The sequence below is a fragment of the Mchenga conophoros genome, linkage group LG23 (genome assembly GCF_057382185.1).
Source record: "Mchenga conophoros isolate Kocher_MC1m ecotype Shallow Benthic linkage group LG23, M_conophoros_male_GT1.1, whole genome shotgun sequence".
Classification (NCBI taxonomy): domain Eukaryota; kingdom Metazoa; phylum Chordata; class Actinopteri; order Cichliformes; family Cichlidae; genus Mchenga; species Mchenga conophoros.
Window position 1 is genome coordinate 54,268,022 of NC_140547.1, and position 16,928 is coordinate 54,284,949.

At 38.4% G+C, this 16,928-nt stretch overlaps 1 protein-coding gene and 1 pseudogene across 2 annotated transcripts; both read right to left on the minus strand.

Annotated features, from left to right (window-relative positions):
• Positions 1-2,493: 2,493 nt before the first annotated feature.
• LOC146548394 (G2/M phase-specific E3 ubiquitin-protein ligase-like) lies at positions 2,494-3,699 on the minus strand (annotated as a pseudogene). The gene is made up of 4 exons (XR_014890741.1): positions 3,607-3,699; positions 3,301-3,471; positions 2,797-3,011; positions 2,494-2,663 (listed from the first exon to the last, which is right to left on the minus strand). The product of XR_014890741.1 is annotated as a G2/M phase-specific E3 ubiquitin-protein ligase-like (transcript).
• A 2,830-nt stretch (positions 3,700-6,529) lies between these two features.
• LOC146548395 (uncharacterized) lies at positions 6,530-9,571 on the minus strand. The gene is made up of 4 exons (XM_085265937.1): positions 9,062-9,571; positions 8,489-8,656; positions 7,997-8,092; positions 6,530-7,429 (listed from the first exon to the last, which is right to left on the minus strand). Exons 1-4 carry the CDS (start codon positions 9,569-9,571, stop codon positions 7,112-7,114), a joined length of 1,092 nt encoding a protein of 363 aa, XP_085122063.1. The 3' UTR covers positions 6,530-7,111.
• Positions 9,572-16,928: the final 7,357 nt, after the last annotated feature.

A 16,928-nucleotide genomic window follows, 5' to 3' on the forward strand; every position in this document is an offset into this window, starting at 1 on the left:
ACACGTCTGGCACTGCGGGATTTGATTCCCTGCCATTGTAGTGTGTTACTGATGGTGACCTTTGTTACTTTGGTCCCAGCTCTCTGCAGGTCATTCACCAGGTCCCCCCGTGTGGTTCTGGGATCTTTGCTCACCGTTCTCATGATCATTTTGACCCCACGGGATGAGATCTTGCGTGGAGCCCCAGATCGAGGGAGATTATCAGTGGTCTTGTATGTCTTCCATTTTCTGATGATTGCTCCCACAGTTGATTTTTTCACACCAAGCTGCTTGCCTATTGCCATCGAATTTCCCAGCGAAACCCACCCGAGGGATTAATAAAGTTCTATCTAATCTAATCTATTGTAGATTCACTCTTCCCAGTCTGGTGCAGGTCTACAATACTTTTCCGTAAGGTGTGAGTGTGCGAGTGAATGTGAGTGTGAATGGTTGTCTGTCCCTCTGTGTGTTGGCCCTGCGACAGACTGGCGACCTGTCCAGGGTGTACCCTGCCTCTCGCCCAATGACAGCTGAGATAGGCTCCAGCGCCCCCCGCGACCCTGAAAAGGATAAGCGGAAGCGAATGGATGGATGGAACTTGCACAATCGGTGGCTGACTAAATACTTTTTTGCCCCACTGTAAAGAGATGGAGAGAGAGAAAAAATGCGTGGTGAGATGCTCCCTGAGTCTGATTATGTGTGTGCATATTTACTAATATGAGTAGGCTTGGCTTAAGTATGAGGGGCCGTACAAGCCAAAATTCATACTTTGACTCTCACATACATATATTCTTCTTTCATGCACATATATTTTCACTCTCACATACATATATTGTCATCTCGCACACCTTTATTCTTAATTCATATCCATGTATATTCACTCTTCCTTTCACACACGTGTATTCTATTTTTCTTAATGCTACATATTTTTATGTTGACATATATTTATTCTCCTTGCAGGTGCAGCCCTTTCTAGTCATACATATATATACATACCCTTTACCTTTCAACACATATATATTTGTACTCCTATACTCATATACACATACAATCCCAGTGTTTATCCTTTACCCTTGCATACATACACTCTGACATTCACATCTGCATTTCCTAACACAGGAAGTTAATCCTTTAAGCAGGAAGTTATTCTTAAACCAGGAAATGTAATACACTTGGAGAACTTACTTGACATACCCAGACCTAAACCAGAAGAACCAAGCAATGAAGCTGTTCAAAGTTGTCCTGCTTTCTTTGCTAGTATTGCAGTTAATTTGTCGAGTAAGTAGTAATGAAAATGAAATTAGAACTTTTTTAAATAATGTATTAGAATGTTTGGAACAAATTCAAAGAGAAGCTACAGATTCTTTTGTTCGTCAGAGGCTCCATAGAGAACTTGGTGATCACATTCAAACCTTATCTGGAATTTTGTCCATCTCAAGATTTGTTGACGATGCAAGAAATAGAGAAGCAGTGAATACATTACAGTCCTTAAATGGATGGCTAATTTTTTTACTGACTGCTTATGAAACTAGACAAGGAACTACATCTGAGAACAGACTTGTCTTGCTACCTCCACCTCTCATGACTTGCTCTCAAGGTCGACCGCGATACAGCATTTCAAGAGAGCAAATATCTCATTTAGTATCTCTTGGAATGAACTGGCAAAGCATTGCAACATGCTTAGGGGTTAGCTCCCGTACTCTGTACAGGCACAGAGAGGACCTTGGCATTGAGCCACTGACTTATGCAACATTATCCGATGAAAACCTGAACAGGGTTGTTCGGGAAATCCTTCAGTATACCACAAATGCAGGTGAACGATATGTGCATGGCAGCTTGAGATCACGTGGGTTACGAATCCAAAGGTGGCGTGTAAGACAAAGTCTACAAGAAATTGACCCCTTTGGACGTTCCCTCAGAAGACGCAATGCAATACGTCGACGACTGTACAGTGTTCCTTTCCCCAATCAGTTATGGTGAGAAAATTCTAACAGGAAAACAGTCCTGATTCTAAGTCTATAGCGAAATGGATTATCTAAAGCAAAATAACTCATTGTTTTATTTACTCAAACGTGTGCATATCCTTGACCATGTCATAGTTTCCCCATACATAACTTATACTTATTTCATTTTTCTATAGGTATATAGATGGAAACCACAAACTTGTGAGATGGAGGATGGTGTTCCATGGCTGTGTGGATGGTTTCAGTAGAACCATCATCTACCTTGCGTGTTTAGATAACAACAGGGCATCAAGTGTTTTGTCACTGTTCATGGTTGGTGTTCAGAACTTTGGAATGCCATCCAGCGTGAGATGTGATCATGGACTAGAAAACACTGGTGTTGCCCGTTTCATGCTTTACAGGCAAGGACTGAACAGGCATAGTGTTATCACTGGCAGGTCTGTGCATAATCAAAGAATTGAGCGATTATGGGCAGAATTAAATCGAGTGGTGTCATATCATTTTGTTAATCTTTTCAAATTTATGGAGGAGCATGGTGTATTAGATTCACTTAATGAGGTCCATTTATTTTGTCTTCATTATATATATTTGCCACGTATTCAAAGAGCTGCCACAGAATTTCAGAACTGGACGGTTGTGGAGAGAAGCCAATTGGTGGAACAGTGTTGGCTCCAGTGGCGAAGGCAAGAATTGTCCCCAGCTTCTGTGTTCCGTCTTGATCTAAAGGAAAAGCAATACTGTCAAAAATGGCATTAAAGACAAAAACACAGCAAGCATTTCTACTTTTAACTGATTCAATGAAAAGATGCACTGCATTATAAATTGAACACAATGCTTAAAACGCTAAATTTACCTTCTGCATCTGTTAGGTAGTCTCTCCAGAAACTAATGACAACTGCTTCAGCATGCCTTTTATTGCTCCCAGCTGGAGAAAGGCGGATGGTAAAGAGGCTGTCAAGAAGGTCAGCTGTAAGCACTGAAGGTGACCAGCATAGAAGGGTGCGAAAACTCTCTGGGTGATCTTGGATTTTGTCCAGCACCTCAAGTGTCCGTAGTCCATCCTGAAATCTAAATGATGATCAGAATTACCTTTAAAATCACAAATCACATCAAAAATGAATGGATCCAAGAAGTATAATCTAAAACATATGAATTTATATATACAATAATTTTTACTTCAGATTATTCACATCATCAAAAGTGTATATCCCAAATCTGCATTTTTCATGTGATGCTGTCACCTTTGGAGGCATGGTGTACCTACACAAAGAAATGTCACACAAAATTCCCAGAATACAAGGCAATCAGCATGGGTTTGAGTTACTTATTGGACAACAATAAATAAATACATACATACCTTTCAAATGGACCACGGACTCTGTATTACTTGGAACATGATAATGTCATGTATATGCAGATCCTTGTCTTCCAGCCTCCGTAGCGGCCTCAGGCAGCCAGCATTGGCTAAGTATTCCTGAAGTGGCTCAGTTGCTACTATCAGATCTTCAAAGGATTTACACTCTTTAACCTTCAAATAAAAAAAATAAAAAATTAATGGGCCCCAATTAATACATGGAGTAGAACAAAATGCACACTGTCAAGTGTTCCTTTGACTGTGAGGTGCCCACACTTGAAAAAGACCAGACTTTGAATTTCACTCAACTTTATTGTGACCAGCTAGTTTGATAGCTGGTAGGTAGGTAGCAGCAGGTAAAAAACCTTTCAACACAAAAATAAAGAACATTCCATTAACCATTCAGATAAATTACATGCATTACACAGAAGACAGATGAAATAACAAAATACACTTCAGTAAAGCCATTTACCATGTGGTTAACTGTGTTAATTTAACTGTGGTTCTTAAATATACAAAATGTGTCTTCTTTGCATTAACACTTTTTTTTATAAACAATTGTATTTTAAAGTATACATTTTAAAGTTCAAACATTTTAATAGACTTTAAGGATTTTCTTTACAAAGAATTATTTTCTTTAAATCAAAACCAAACATTTATTCACTAGTTTTACGATCCACCCAAGGATTTGGGGGGGGTAACTTTTTAATATTAATTAACATAAATATGTGGGAACACTAACTGAACAAACAATTTATTCAAACTTAAACATTCATTTTTGTCAATATAATTTTTTAAACTTAAATGCAGCAACTATTTCCCTAAGCGTAAAACATTTGCACAACTGAGCTTCCATAGTTCCAAATATATGTGCAGCAAATGTGAGCTCAAGAGCTTACCAATAGCCCGTCTTGTTCAAAGTCTTCCTCACAGTGGAAAAGTGCTTTGTTTGCCGTCCTCTCAGTATGTTGCTCACAGGTCAAATGACTGCTGCATGCATTTTAAGGTCTACTAGGCACGCCCACCCTTGATTGCTCTAATGTGGCTCACCTGGCAGGGCGGCGCACACCAGGCCGTGCTTAGTTGTTGATTGCACCCAAGGTCTAATCAGTGGCCATGCGCACGCAGCAGCACCGAACAGGTAGTGGGCAGGAGGAGGAAGAGAGGAATAACAGCCACACCTACTAGGCCAGCGCGACACACACAATACTAAAACATTATCCAACAACTGACAAATCAGTTTTACCCTTTTAATTTTTTCACGCAGGTCACTATCGGCAACATCTTCTAAAACTGGTTTAGCCAAATCTGGGCCATCAACAAGGCAAGAGAAGAGTGTTGGGGACAGAAAGCCTGCTGGTGGACCACCATGTACAAGGCTTACTGCAATGGCTCTGCCTGCAATGAAGTACCTGTCCTCCCTCATGGCTAGAAATAATGAAAAACATTACATGTCAATAGATGCATGAAAGCGCTTGACACGAACTTCATAAAAATGATTTTTTTATTGCATTACTCCAGGGATATCAGCCTAAAATCAATACATACCAGCACTATCAAGCGCCAAGTTCATTTTGCCTTCTTCACCCTCAAACATTGGAGACAGGGGTAAAGCTTCGATCAGAAGTCTTAGAAATTCTCTTCTTGGTCCACCCAAGTCAACAGCCTCTTCAGGTACTCCCATATCGTCAGAAAACCTGACAGAAATTGTGTGGCATGGATCATATGTCGCTTGTTTAAAACCTCTAATTGCTCCATCCAGGACTGTTGATCTATTAATGTTGAACTTGCATTTCTTCTGTTGGTTTACTTTTGCAGAAAGTTCCTCCAAAATATCTTTTGCTGATACCAAACAACTTGAAGTCCTGTAGGATTAAAAAAAAGAAAAGAAAAAAAAAGAAAAAAATATTGAAAAGAACATCAGTAAAAACATTCACATACAAGGGCTACAAGGACATACAAAGTTTTGTCAAAATCAGAATCAGCATACTTTATTAATCCCTAAAGGAAATTATCATAATCATAAGCAAAATGTACAAAGGAGTATATTGCTCAGTGGCTTTTTATATTGTTTATATGTTTTGGAGAACTAGAAAGCACTAGAGCAAAGAAAAATAGTTTCAATGCACAATAAGTAAATTTCATTTCATTGTCAGATAGGCTGTTAAAAATTCGCTGCCTATTTCAAATAAAATAAAATTTGCCAGCATTACAGCATTATCATTTGACTCTGTAGACATTATTCAAAAAACTGTTTTGTTAACAGCAAATATAAATATCATATATGCATATAAATATCTGAGGATGGATTACACTCCTTCACAACACTGGTTACAGTATTGGATTGCAACAAATATGGTGTGTTTAATTGGCTACTGTAAAACATTTGTATTTGAAACTAACCTTTCGCTCTGCAGGCTTGCTAGTATAGCCTGGTTAAGTTCCTCATCATCAGAAGACATGTCAGATAGTGGAGTCATGATTGAAAGGTATTTATCGTAGTTTACAGATTGACTGTGTGTTGATGTAGAGGGTAATGCTGAACAATCATTCTCTGGATTCCTGGTCTGGTAGGGTGAGCTTGAGGTATTTCGGCACGTCAGGACCAGAACTGGATCACTTAAAGATGCAGATGATGAGGTAGAAGGCTGACTAGTGGAAGGGTAGATTTCCAATGAAGACACTGGTAACTGGCTGAAGGAAATGTTTGTTGAAGCGCTGCTGTACTTGTGTGAGATACTACTTTCATGGGTCAAGGCAGGAGTTTCCGTTAATAATGTTCCATTACAAACTGATGAGGCAGGAGATTGCGTCGGAGCAGAGATTGGTTGGAAGGCAGCTGTTGAACTGGCAAAACTGTCTGAAGATGATGAGCGCAGCTGCCTTGATGAAACAGGGTTTTCTTCACAGTTTTCCTCACTGCTGTAGCTTGTAATATCATCCTTCACTGTAAAACCTAATAAGTTCACAGAACTCAAAAATTGTTGTGTAACAGATTACACAACAATTTTCTAGTGATGTTTTTAAAAGTTTTAAGTTTAACTAAAATAAAAATTGTAGTTGCAGTTGCCTTAAATTACCTCAATGTTAACTCATAAATGTTGATATTCCTCAACTTATAATTAGGGAGTAATAAACTCAAAATGTTCAATATGTTTCAACTTAATTAAGGTGGGAAATACACTCAAAATATTTTACATATTGCAACTCATATGATGTGGGAAATGAACTCAAACTTTTTCATATTTTCTAACTTATAATATGGGAAATAACACTTAATCTTCAAGATTTTTAAAATACTGTGGGAAATACACTTACAAATAATTCTGAACTATTTGCCCAGTAAATTATAATCAGCTAAAAGTGTTAGAAAACATGTAACAACACTAACAATTTAACAACTTTTTATTAAACACAATGTGCTTTTAAAAAGGCACAAACAACAGAGCTCACTCATAAAAAAGTGCTTCATAAATAAAACAAGAGAAAAAGACTCCAAGGGTCACAACCTTCTGGATACATGTGAATAAAAGCTCGAGAGTCTGCGTATTGTAGGTCTAGTGCACAGAACTACCCAAAAAGCAGGAGAAATGAGGCATCCATGTACTGGTTTACACAACTGTACATAACTGGGAACAAACATCAGGTAGTGCATTGAGGTATTAGGCAACACAACGTTAAACATGAATAGTCCACAAAATGAGCAGTCATTCACTTTAAATTAGAAGTAGAAAAGCCCAATGATTAGGAAAAAAAACAAACAAAAAAAAGCTTCCTCAATACTCAGCTCAACAAGTAGTCCATTCTGAGTGATTCACTCATTGAACAAATCATTCTTCAGCGTCAGTAGACGCCCTTTCAGTGGTTTGTTGTCCTCAAGGCACATCACAACCTTCTGGATAAATGTGAATGTAAGCTCAAGTTTCTTTGGGTATTGTAGGTCTAGTGCATAGATGTACCCAAAGAGCAGGAGAAATGACTCAGCCAGATTTGTGGGACCATTCACAAGTATTTCATCCTCAATGACAATGCAGATGCTTTCGGGATGGAAGAGGGCCGAATCAGTAGTGTCATCCGTGACAACTGTCAGCAGAGCCACAGGAGTGTCAGTGAGGTCTGGACCATCTGCTGACTGCAAAACAAAAATAATACAAGAATGAGTTCAGCCCCACAAGGACACAAATCATGCTATTGATTAGAGGTGTGAATCTTCATAAGTCACACGTTTCTTTTAGGATTATAATGTCAATGATTTAATTTGATATGGCGATACATCATGATGCATTACAATAATCTTAATTTCGGTTTGACTTCAAAACATATGTTTAAATAAATGTTTTCAATAATAAATATATGCCAAGATTTTTGTTTTTGTTATTTACCAAACATTTCTCTGACCACAACATGGCACCTCCAAAAAAATAGAACACTTGAATTTTAAAAGGGAGATAGTTTTTATCTGCAGATTTTTTTTGTATAATAATCTTTCAACTATTTTCATGTTTTCTGGTTTATGCGTAACAATCTTCTTGCAATCTTATTCAACAATAGTTGATATATGGGAGAAAACAAGTCAGATGAGGACTGTGTTGAACCTCCTTCCTGATATACACCCTGGTTCTCCTTGAGTTCTGAGCGATGTCATATGTTTGACTGAACAGCTAGGCAAAGGGGTTGATGCTGAGGCCAGTACACTTACATCACAAGTCCTGAATAACATGGAGGCATCTTCACGCAGGTACACAGGAAGTGCACGAAGGACGAGGGCCCGTCTTGTATTTACATCATGCTGTTCCTAGATGAACATACAATATCTATTAGAATAGTATTTACACAAATGCAGAGTAAAAACAAAGTGTTGGATAGCCATGTTCTGATTGTCATTGTTATAGATCAGGGGTGTCCAAACTTTTTGTGTAACGGGCTAAACTTGTCAATCTAGAAGGGTAACCCTACCCTACCCTACCCTACCCTAGCCATAGATGGTAAATTCTGTATTTTGGATTTTTTTGGATATTTTGATAGGATAGATTTTGTCAAGATGTCCTTCTCCTAAAATGACAACCTTGTATCCATGGCATAATCACTTAATCTCGGAGCACAGTTGAAGCAATTGACACTATGGCTTCTTACAGCTGTGTACAAACCATCGGTTAATGTAATCCTGAATCATGTGAAATGAAAAATTTACCCGAATGTCATAAATTCTCATGAGCTTTGCTAGCTCCTCTGCAATCTTGCCAGTCTTGATGGCCTTGTCTCGGAACAAAGTGATGAGTCTAGGGGTGTGTCTGTCCAGCTCCTTGTAGAATTGAGTGCGCAGGTTAACATTGTTGATTCGGTGGAACTCTGCCACCACCTGTATATGAACAGAAATACACAGAAATGAACAAAGATGAATTAGGAACAGAATTGTGAATGTATTTTAAAAAGTTCTCAGGTTAGCAAAACCAGAGAAATTCTAATCAGAACCAAGGCCAAAATAGAAAGTTATTCGTCATTCTTTGTAATGTTATCTAAAGGAAATTTAAATAAATAAACTTCTAGAGACTTTGTTTACTATGAATGGGGAAAAAAAGAAAAAAAAACATCACAGTGATGTGTTGTCATTTTACATCTGCCATTTGCTTTTTGGTAAATTGTTTGAAAATCTAGACTTTTAAAAACTGGGAGAACAGTAAAGAGACAGACAGACATATACACACACACACACACACACACACACACACACACACACACACTTTTAATTTTATTTTATTTTTACCTGTGACTCTATAAGTAGGGCTGGCCATCTGTCCACGACGTCTCTCACTCGTGGAGCTACAACAGCTCCAACAATTTCTTGGCGACGTAGGGCATAGGTTGTGTCCATGAGCTTGCCTATGACCAAGTAGTTTCTCTCAGTCTTTTCGACTTCATGCATGATCTGTTCTCTCATTTTTTCCAGAGAGGCTGGGGTTTGATCCTTCGGTAGGTTAGTGATGTAGTTGACCTCAGCTTTTCGAGCTTTCTTTATGTTTTGATGGGGGTGATCATTGTTGGGGTTGTTTCGGCTCTGCCTCCCTGTGTTGATGGCTACTTCTGCAACCCCAGCTTTGGCCAGATTGTTACGGTAAGATGCAAGCTTGTACCCCATGTGGCGTTTCCATCCCAACGCCCCGTCTTCACCAGCTGTCATTCTGAGACATGGATGAGCTCTAATCAAAGCTTGAGGAGCCATTGCCAATTCCTTGTCATGTGCGTATGCTTTAAAACTGTAGATTGTTTCTGCCATTTTTCTAAGGATTTCACTCTTCTGTGATCTCTTTAACTTCAGCAATTTTCCTGATTCTTCATAAACTCGATTTCCTTCTTCTAGTATATGATCCATTTCATAACCAAAACTAGGAACAACAAATTCATCAGGCCAACTCTTCTGGCGCTGTATCGCAGGTACATGTGGGAGTATGTCTGTGTCAGAAGATGCAGTAGAGAAGGTGTCGCTTTCAGGTCTGACAACTCTTAATGTGCCCTTCTCTGGTAACTCCTGGATGTCCACAAGGAGACAAAGATCACCATCAAAGTCCGGATCCTCATAGTGAAGGCTAAAGTCCCCATCCAGTCTTGGCTTGAACCTCTCTTGAATTATTTCTTTCAGCTCCTCCACTGACTTTGGTCGCTCAAGTAGAGTAAGTTTCAGGGCGGTGTCTCGTTCAACATACACACGCAGCACATGCTTCTGGGCAGCAGCCATCTTTTGGTTCCTAGGGGAAGAAAAAAAAAGAAAAAGGGAAAAAAAAGAACAAACATTAATTTTTATGGAGAGTAAACGTGATACAAACAATGTACACAAGTCCATAGCCTCACTTGAACGATGGGAAGTATGGAAGGACACCTGCTGGAGTGAGGCAGTTTATTCATGGACCCACTGCCCAGCACAGCTCCAAGAGAATGTTGAAGTCAGCTGTTAACCTGCTTCAATAAATCTTCAATGTAATAATATGAAACGTTTTGGTGTCAAGAGCAATCTTCCATCTACGTTGTAAGCACAGAGAGGTGTTTTGTCATTTAGCTCTGATGGGGTGTGAACAGCCAGATTATTTGGGAAAAGTTCGTAAGATCTCAGGTGTTCAATGTAGTGCGATATGTGCCTTTGGCAAAGAAAGATAACACTACTATTAACCAGGAGAACCTGTTCAATTCTACAGAACTTAGGCAGTCCTCCCTCTTGTCCAACAGACAAAAACATTCCTACATTATAATCAGTTCCATCAATGCAGATCTTTGATGTGCTGTAAATAACATTGCTTGCTGTTATTTGTTTAACATATGTCTTTGCAACATCTGGAAGCATTGATACCAGTACAGAGGAGACATTTGATGCTTGCTGGTGAGGTCTGAAGAATCCTGAGGCACTGAGATGAAATGCTACCATGTACTGATGCCTGTCGGCGAGTGTTTTTAACACATTTTTAAAGTTTTGTGTATCGTGTACAACTCTCTTGAAAAAACTGTGTTTTCCCTCAAACCTCATTGTCCACAAGTGTACAAGGGGCCCAAAAAGACGTATAAGGTCAGGATAGTGTTCAATGTAGTGATGCTTAGGACGGAGTTTGAAATCTGGAAAGGCTTCTTTCAGCATCTGTCTATGATCTTGGATCTTCGACTGTAAATACTGGATGGACTCCTCTGTGAATTCTGAAGACAGTGATAACTCTACTACCTCTTTTAAGTCCATTAGCACAGTCCATATCCCATCCTCTTCAGGAACAGCATTTCCAATAATCAAAGGGAGCAGTCTAAGCAATGTGGCATTTTCATGGCCATTACCACCAATGCTTTTCTTTAAAGCAAAGCTCTGTGGTATTTTATGAGGTTTCTCAAGCTTGTCTGTTCCTTGGTAGGGAAATGACAGAATTCTGTCATTCAAATATTCAAGGGTGAAGTATTTGCGACGGATCATCTCTCCAATACACAGGGCGAGCTCTGTAGGCACAATGCCCTCCAAAAGATCATGGAGGGCATCAGGTGGAAAGCCAGTGACAGTATGAAAATGCTCTAGTTGCTGTCTCAGGACACAATCTGCCTGAACACCATTTTGACTCCGAATGACCCCATGCATTACGGCATGCACATCACTATTATGGCTGTCTTTTGTCCTAAGACTGAACTCGCCGCTTGCAACTTCATGAGTCTGAAGTTTAACTTGTGTTGCTGTGCAGAACCTGCAAAAGTGTTCTGCTCTAAAAGACTTTGAAAAGCCTGCCAACTCATGGGCTGCAAGATTGTCACACACCACACACATGACTGTTCCTTGGACTACCTTACCAATAGACTCAATAAATATCCCATCTTGTTCAAGGGTACGGAGGTCTCTCAACAAAGGACCAAGTGCTTTTTCATACCCAAATGTCTGGATGTCAGCCACTTTACATAAAGCAGCAAGCTGAATCACATGCAAGGCTGACCGGTATTTACTGGGAAGATCAGCAAGCATCCAGTATACTGAACAGATTTTGTGTATTTTGCGCGATGTGCCAAGTGGATTGGCTATCTCCAAATCATCAATGTACAAAATTAGTGTTATTTTGAACTCATCTGAAGACAAGAATGTGTTCTCTTTGAAGTACAAACCATCTTGGTGGCTTACATAGACACCGTTTTGTGCCACCTTTGTTTCTTTAATTTTATCAAGAATATCTGTATGACTGAAGATTTTTTGTATCATTTTGAGAATGGGAACATGTACTGCTGTGTGTCCTGGCTGTAGCAGATACTGTACAGGCTTTACCACAGGGTAATTATTTTCGATGAAGGTTTTCCTTCTCTTGGTTGAGGATAACGGCTTCCCCTTAGCTGTGGCACTGACAATAACATTGCAGTCCATAACAGTACTGACAACCTCATTTAGAATTGCTTCACTGACAGTGATATCATGACTCTCTAAGACCTCTCTGATGTCATGTTTGAGTATCGGTTGGGACAAGAAAAATATCTGAGTCAAATGTTCCACTATTTCCTGAGATGCCATTTCTGACACATGAAGAATAGATTGCATCTTTAGAAATAACGATGCCAAGTTATGGTTCAGCTGGGCCTTTAACATGTCTGGGTCACACTGACTGTTTATCTCATCGAGATCAAATGTGTCTGCAGACCCTGGACTGTGAGTTTCAGCAGGTTCCCGAAGACTTTCTGCTGCAACTAGCTCTGGGGCGCTATCGTTGTATGCCAATACAACACATTCACCAAAGCCTGAATCACCACTATGCTTTCTACTTTTGTGTGCATTAAATGCTGAGTAACTATTTGTTCTGTAATTACAGTTTTTGAATGGGCATGGTACCATCTCATGACTTCGTAAATGATTTCTCAAGTGACCAAACAGAATTCCCTCAGAAAAGGGCTGTGTGAAGTTACACAAAGGACATATAAAACAACTACGTGCTCCTTCAGTTGCATCAACTCTATGTGAATCATTATGTGATCTTGACAGATGAGCTTTCATTGCCTCGAATGATGGAAAAGTACAAATGCAACTGTCATAGAGACATGGCAGGGGGGACACTCGTGAATATTGGGTATGCAATACAGTGTAGTGCCAAAATAATTGTCCCCGAGTATTTGAAGTTGCAGAACACAACTTGCATTTCCACTCCATTGGGCCAACTTCACCCCTGCAATTAAAACATTTGCAGTCAAAACCATTTCAGCCCTGTTTGCACTTTTGGCTTTTCAAAATGCACTGTTTACACGCATTGTACTTAAAATGCATGTCAATTTTTAAATTAGGTGGAACATAATTATGCCAACAAGTTCACACAGTAATTTAATTTTGTCTGTTCTGTTGCAAAAAAAAAATCTAAAAATTTTGAATAATTCAGGGCAAAATTCTCTAGTTTCTTTGTATTTATTTTTTATTTAAATTAGGACACAAATTATAAAACTCACCCACTGACAACTGGTGAAATGCTGACTCTCTGTAGCGCTCTTTGCAGTCTGATATCTGTAAACAATATGTGCACAAAGACGACTTATTAATGTTCAAAAACATTTTTTGCACAGCACACACACACGTAGTCAGCTGATCTCATCTGATGCAGATCTGCTCCTTGATCAAGTGACATTTGTCCGGATTTTTGGCACGAGTCACGTCGAATCAGCACCGCAGCTGGATGGCCCGATTTACATACCCAGCGCAGCTGATACTCACCACAATAATTTACTAAGATTATATGCACTCCTGTTATTAAGTCCAGTTCAGTCTGTTAATGTTAACCGTTTCAAACTAATGTTGATAGGTGTGTTGCTAAGCTTAATAACTTAAATAACAAACTTGAAATTTACCCGTCCTATTTTCCCCTTTATTGTTTTTTCTCTGTGCTGTAAATCTTCTGTCTAAGAAGAAATCTGAAGCTGCTGTTCTGAAAATGAGCTACCAAAACTTTTTCTGAATGAATCAATAAAGATCAATTTATGGAAAGCTGTGATGAAGGCGGTTTTGTCTTTAATTATATTCAACAATATAACATATTCGACCACTTTTAAGTGATTTTGTGATCTTTAATACACTTTAATACACTAAAGTTAAGGTTTTTTACCTAATTTCTAGTAAGTGGCCCAGCCCCTCCTATATTTTTATGTATGTGGCCCTCAGTGAAAAAAGTTTGGACACCCCTGCCTTACAGGTTAGGGAGTATTTGTGATCCGCACAGTCTGCATCAATGATTCTTTCTTAGCCTGGGAGCAGAACGCGGCTCTTTATTTTCATTTCATTTCAATTTATCTAGCAAAGATCGATAGGGTCTGGCTTAAAGGTGTCAAGGAGGCACCTCAGTCTGGCTGGTTGAGCCTTGTCGAATTAGCGCGAACAATTTAGGTGAACTTCGTTCGTAGCACCGAGTTTGACCAGTGTGTAATGTTAGGCTGAATCAGGCGATGCATTTTTCCGCAAGGCTTGACTTGTAGAGCTCGCTTAGTGGAATACCCCTCTAAACTGTTAAAAGAACTTCGAGATTATCTCACAACCACACATTTGAGACTACGAAAAAATACAAACATGTGTCTAATTACCATCATGATAACACACTCATGTTGTTTATTATTGTTCGCTTCATGCTAGCACACACACATAGCTCAACAGCGTAAACTACTGACTGTGTAACACGGACACTTATTGAAATAAGTATACTCACAATACGCACGTGCATTACCGGCGAATACGACAACCGGTAGAAACGGACAGTAGAAAATTTTAGTAGAAAGTTCAAAGGCATAGAGCTAGAACTGCCACCGTCAACTTCCCGGGCAAGAATACAATGCATTATGGGAAATGTTGTCCCCCACGGAAAACTGCCAAAACGTTACACCGTTCTAATTTGAAATAACATTACGTATTTGTCACATTCGAAAACTTCTAAAATTACAATTACTTGGATTCGAATTCATTTATAACAAACATTCACTGTGCGCAAAGTACGAATGTATTTCCAGTAAAAAAATAAAAAAGAATGTTTATCGAAATTAAATTTAAACAAAACAAAAACACGTTAGACTTACCAAATTTAGGGCAGTTGATGAAAAAAAATAAGGTGGTGGTCGTGGTAGGTTGAAGTTGGGGACTCTTAATCCACACGGGCTGGCCAAATCTTCCCTGCATCAAGGTAAATTCAAGATGGCTGACTCAGCTTTCCTGAGGGAGCGACAAGACTCCACCCACCAGAACGTCACTAATATATGCTTCTTAAACTTTTTGAGCGTTCCGAACAAATTAGCTAAAAAATATTGAGCCCTATTCAATTAAAGTTGCATAAAAGCCAACAGAGCTCAATACTTTATAGTTTGCTCAACTACAAAACGACATTTGAGTGTTATGAGCTTATTAGTTATGAGCTAGAACAACTGTTAGGGATTACAGTGTTAGAAATAAAATAATAATTATAATAATTCACATATATTGAATTTGAACATTAAATACCATATATCCAACCTCTTCTGCTTATTCTTATCAGAGGTGGGGTGGTTGGAGCCTATCCCAGCTACCATAGGGTGAGAAATTTCAAGAGTTAATAGATCTTTCTCACAATTACTTTTACATACTAGGCAGACAAAATTGTAACACATCTCCTGAACAGCAGTAGTCTTACGTTCTATAATTCACAAACAGTCCAACAGAGCAGCTGTAAATTTAGTCAATACCAGAGCTTAGGATTAACATTTTAAAAAAGGAACATTAACTTGGTACTATTCTATCCAACTACAAAAGGTGAAAGGCAAGTTTAAAAAGAACAGAGATGAGAAAGTTCAAAGGTTGTTTATGCACCAATTTCTGGTCTTCATATTATTACTGTACAGTGCTATGTAGATTCATTCAAAAGTCAAACAACGTACCAAAATTGGTTTTGATGGTCTGATGTATAGGGCTTTCGATTTATAAATTTTATGTATGAGATTTGCATCCAGCTCCTGTCCTGCTCGCAGTTTGGGCGCAATCAGTCTGTTTCCACAAGCCATCAGAAACTCCAGGCTGGAAAACAGTTACAGTAAGTTGTAAAATGTTTAAAATCCAAAACAGCAAAAATGTTCCAATAACTTTTTTAGAGCTAATCTTGTTTTCCTCTTTGAATCAGACTTAAACCAGTAGTAACAGAAGTAAACTTTATACAAATGTCAAAAAAGTATGCCAAAAATGGAGTGTTCAAGAAAGGATAACTGATTTGGTTCTTTTATTTTAGTTTACTGATTCATGTCTACCTGTTCTCTGACTTAAATCGTTATGTAAAGCTTTGAAATGCCTAGATATCGAAAAGACTACTGACAAAAGCTGTGTCGCATTAGGTTTCGACTGCTAGCACAACCTACCTTACATCAATAGAAAGTTTATCTCCAAAGGCGTCCCTTATTTGTTCAGAGACAGTTTTCTGGTCCCAGGATTTTTGGAATTCAAATCCATTCAATATATGCCCTTGTTCATGTAAATGTTGTTTTGTGCGATGCTTGACAACAACACTGCTTGATGGCCGTGGAAGAAGGATGACATCTTTGTTGAAAGTATCATGATAATGTGTCTTGGCCCTATGAAACAAAACAGAAACTATATTCAGATTTATGTATCTTTTGTTTTATTTACCTATACTTAGACACTATCAGTTCCTTAAGAAAGTTGCTAATGTCACTTGGTAGTGACCAGCTTACATGTTAAACTGTTGCTAAGCTTTTATAAATAAAATAAAATGTTACACAGTTTATATTTTTAAAAAAAACAGTATCGCAGCTAGCCATTTAGCCCACTTGAATATGTTTAAAGTTGCTTGTGCATGTAAGAGTTGAGTATAATAGCAAACACAAATAACAGAAACATAATTTGAAAGAAAAAAAATGCATAAAGTAATAGCATGCCTATAAATTGCCTTTGAAAAAAAATGGAAAATGTACGTAAAATAGAAAATGTTTTGGGGTTTGACCATTTTAATTCACTGACGCTTGAATAAAAAAAAAAAAATAAAAAAAAAAAAAAATATATATATATATATATAGTACAATGCATAAGGATTTTTTTTTACTGCTCTACAAAGAGGCATACAAAGGAACATTTGCTATTACTTTGACTAAAGAACAAAAAGGACACCGATCATATTTCTTTTTTTCTTATT

What these genes read in the sequence shown, in the direction of transcription:
- LOC146548395 (XM_085265937.1), bottom strand. Translation starts at nt 9,571, where the DNA reads ATGGCAGAAACAATCTACAGTTTTAAAGCATACGCACATGACAAGGAA. An exon ending in TGAGAATTTATGACATTCGG is followed by an intron (nt 8,093 to 8,488) that starts GTAAATTTTTCA and finishes ATGTTCATCTAG; the next exon opens with GAACAGCATGATGTAAATAC. An exon ending in TGTTATTCAGGACTTGTGAT is followed by an intron (nt 7,430 to 7,996) that starts GTAAGTGTACTG and finishes TTTGTTTTGCAG; the next exon opens with TCAGCAGATGGTCCAGACCT.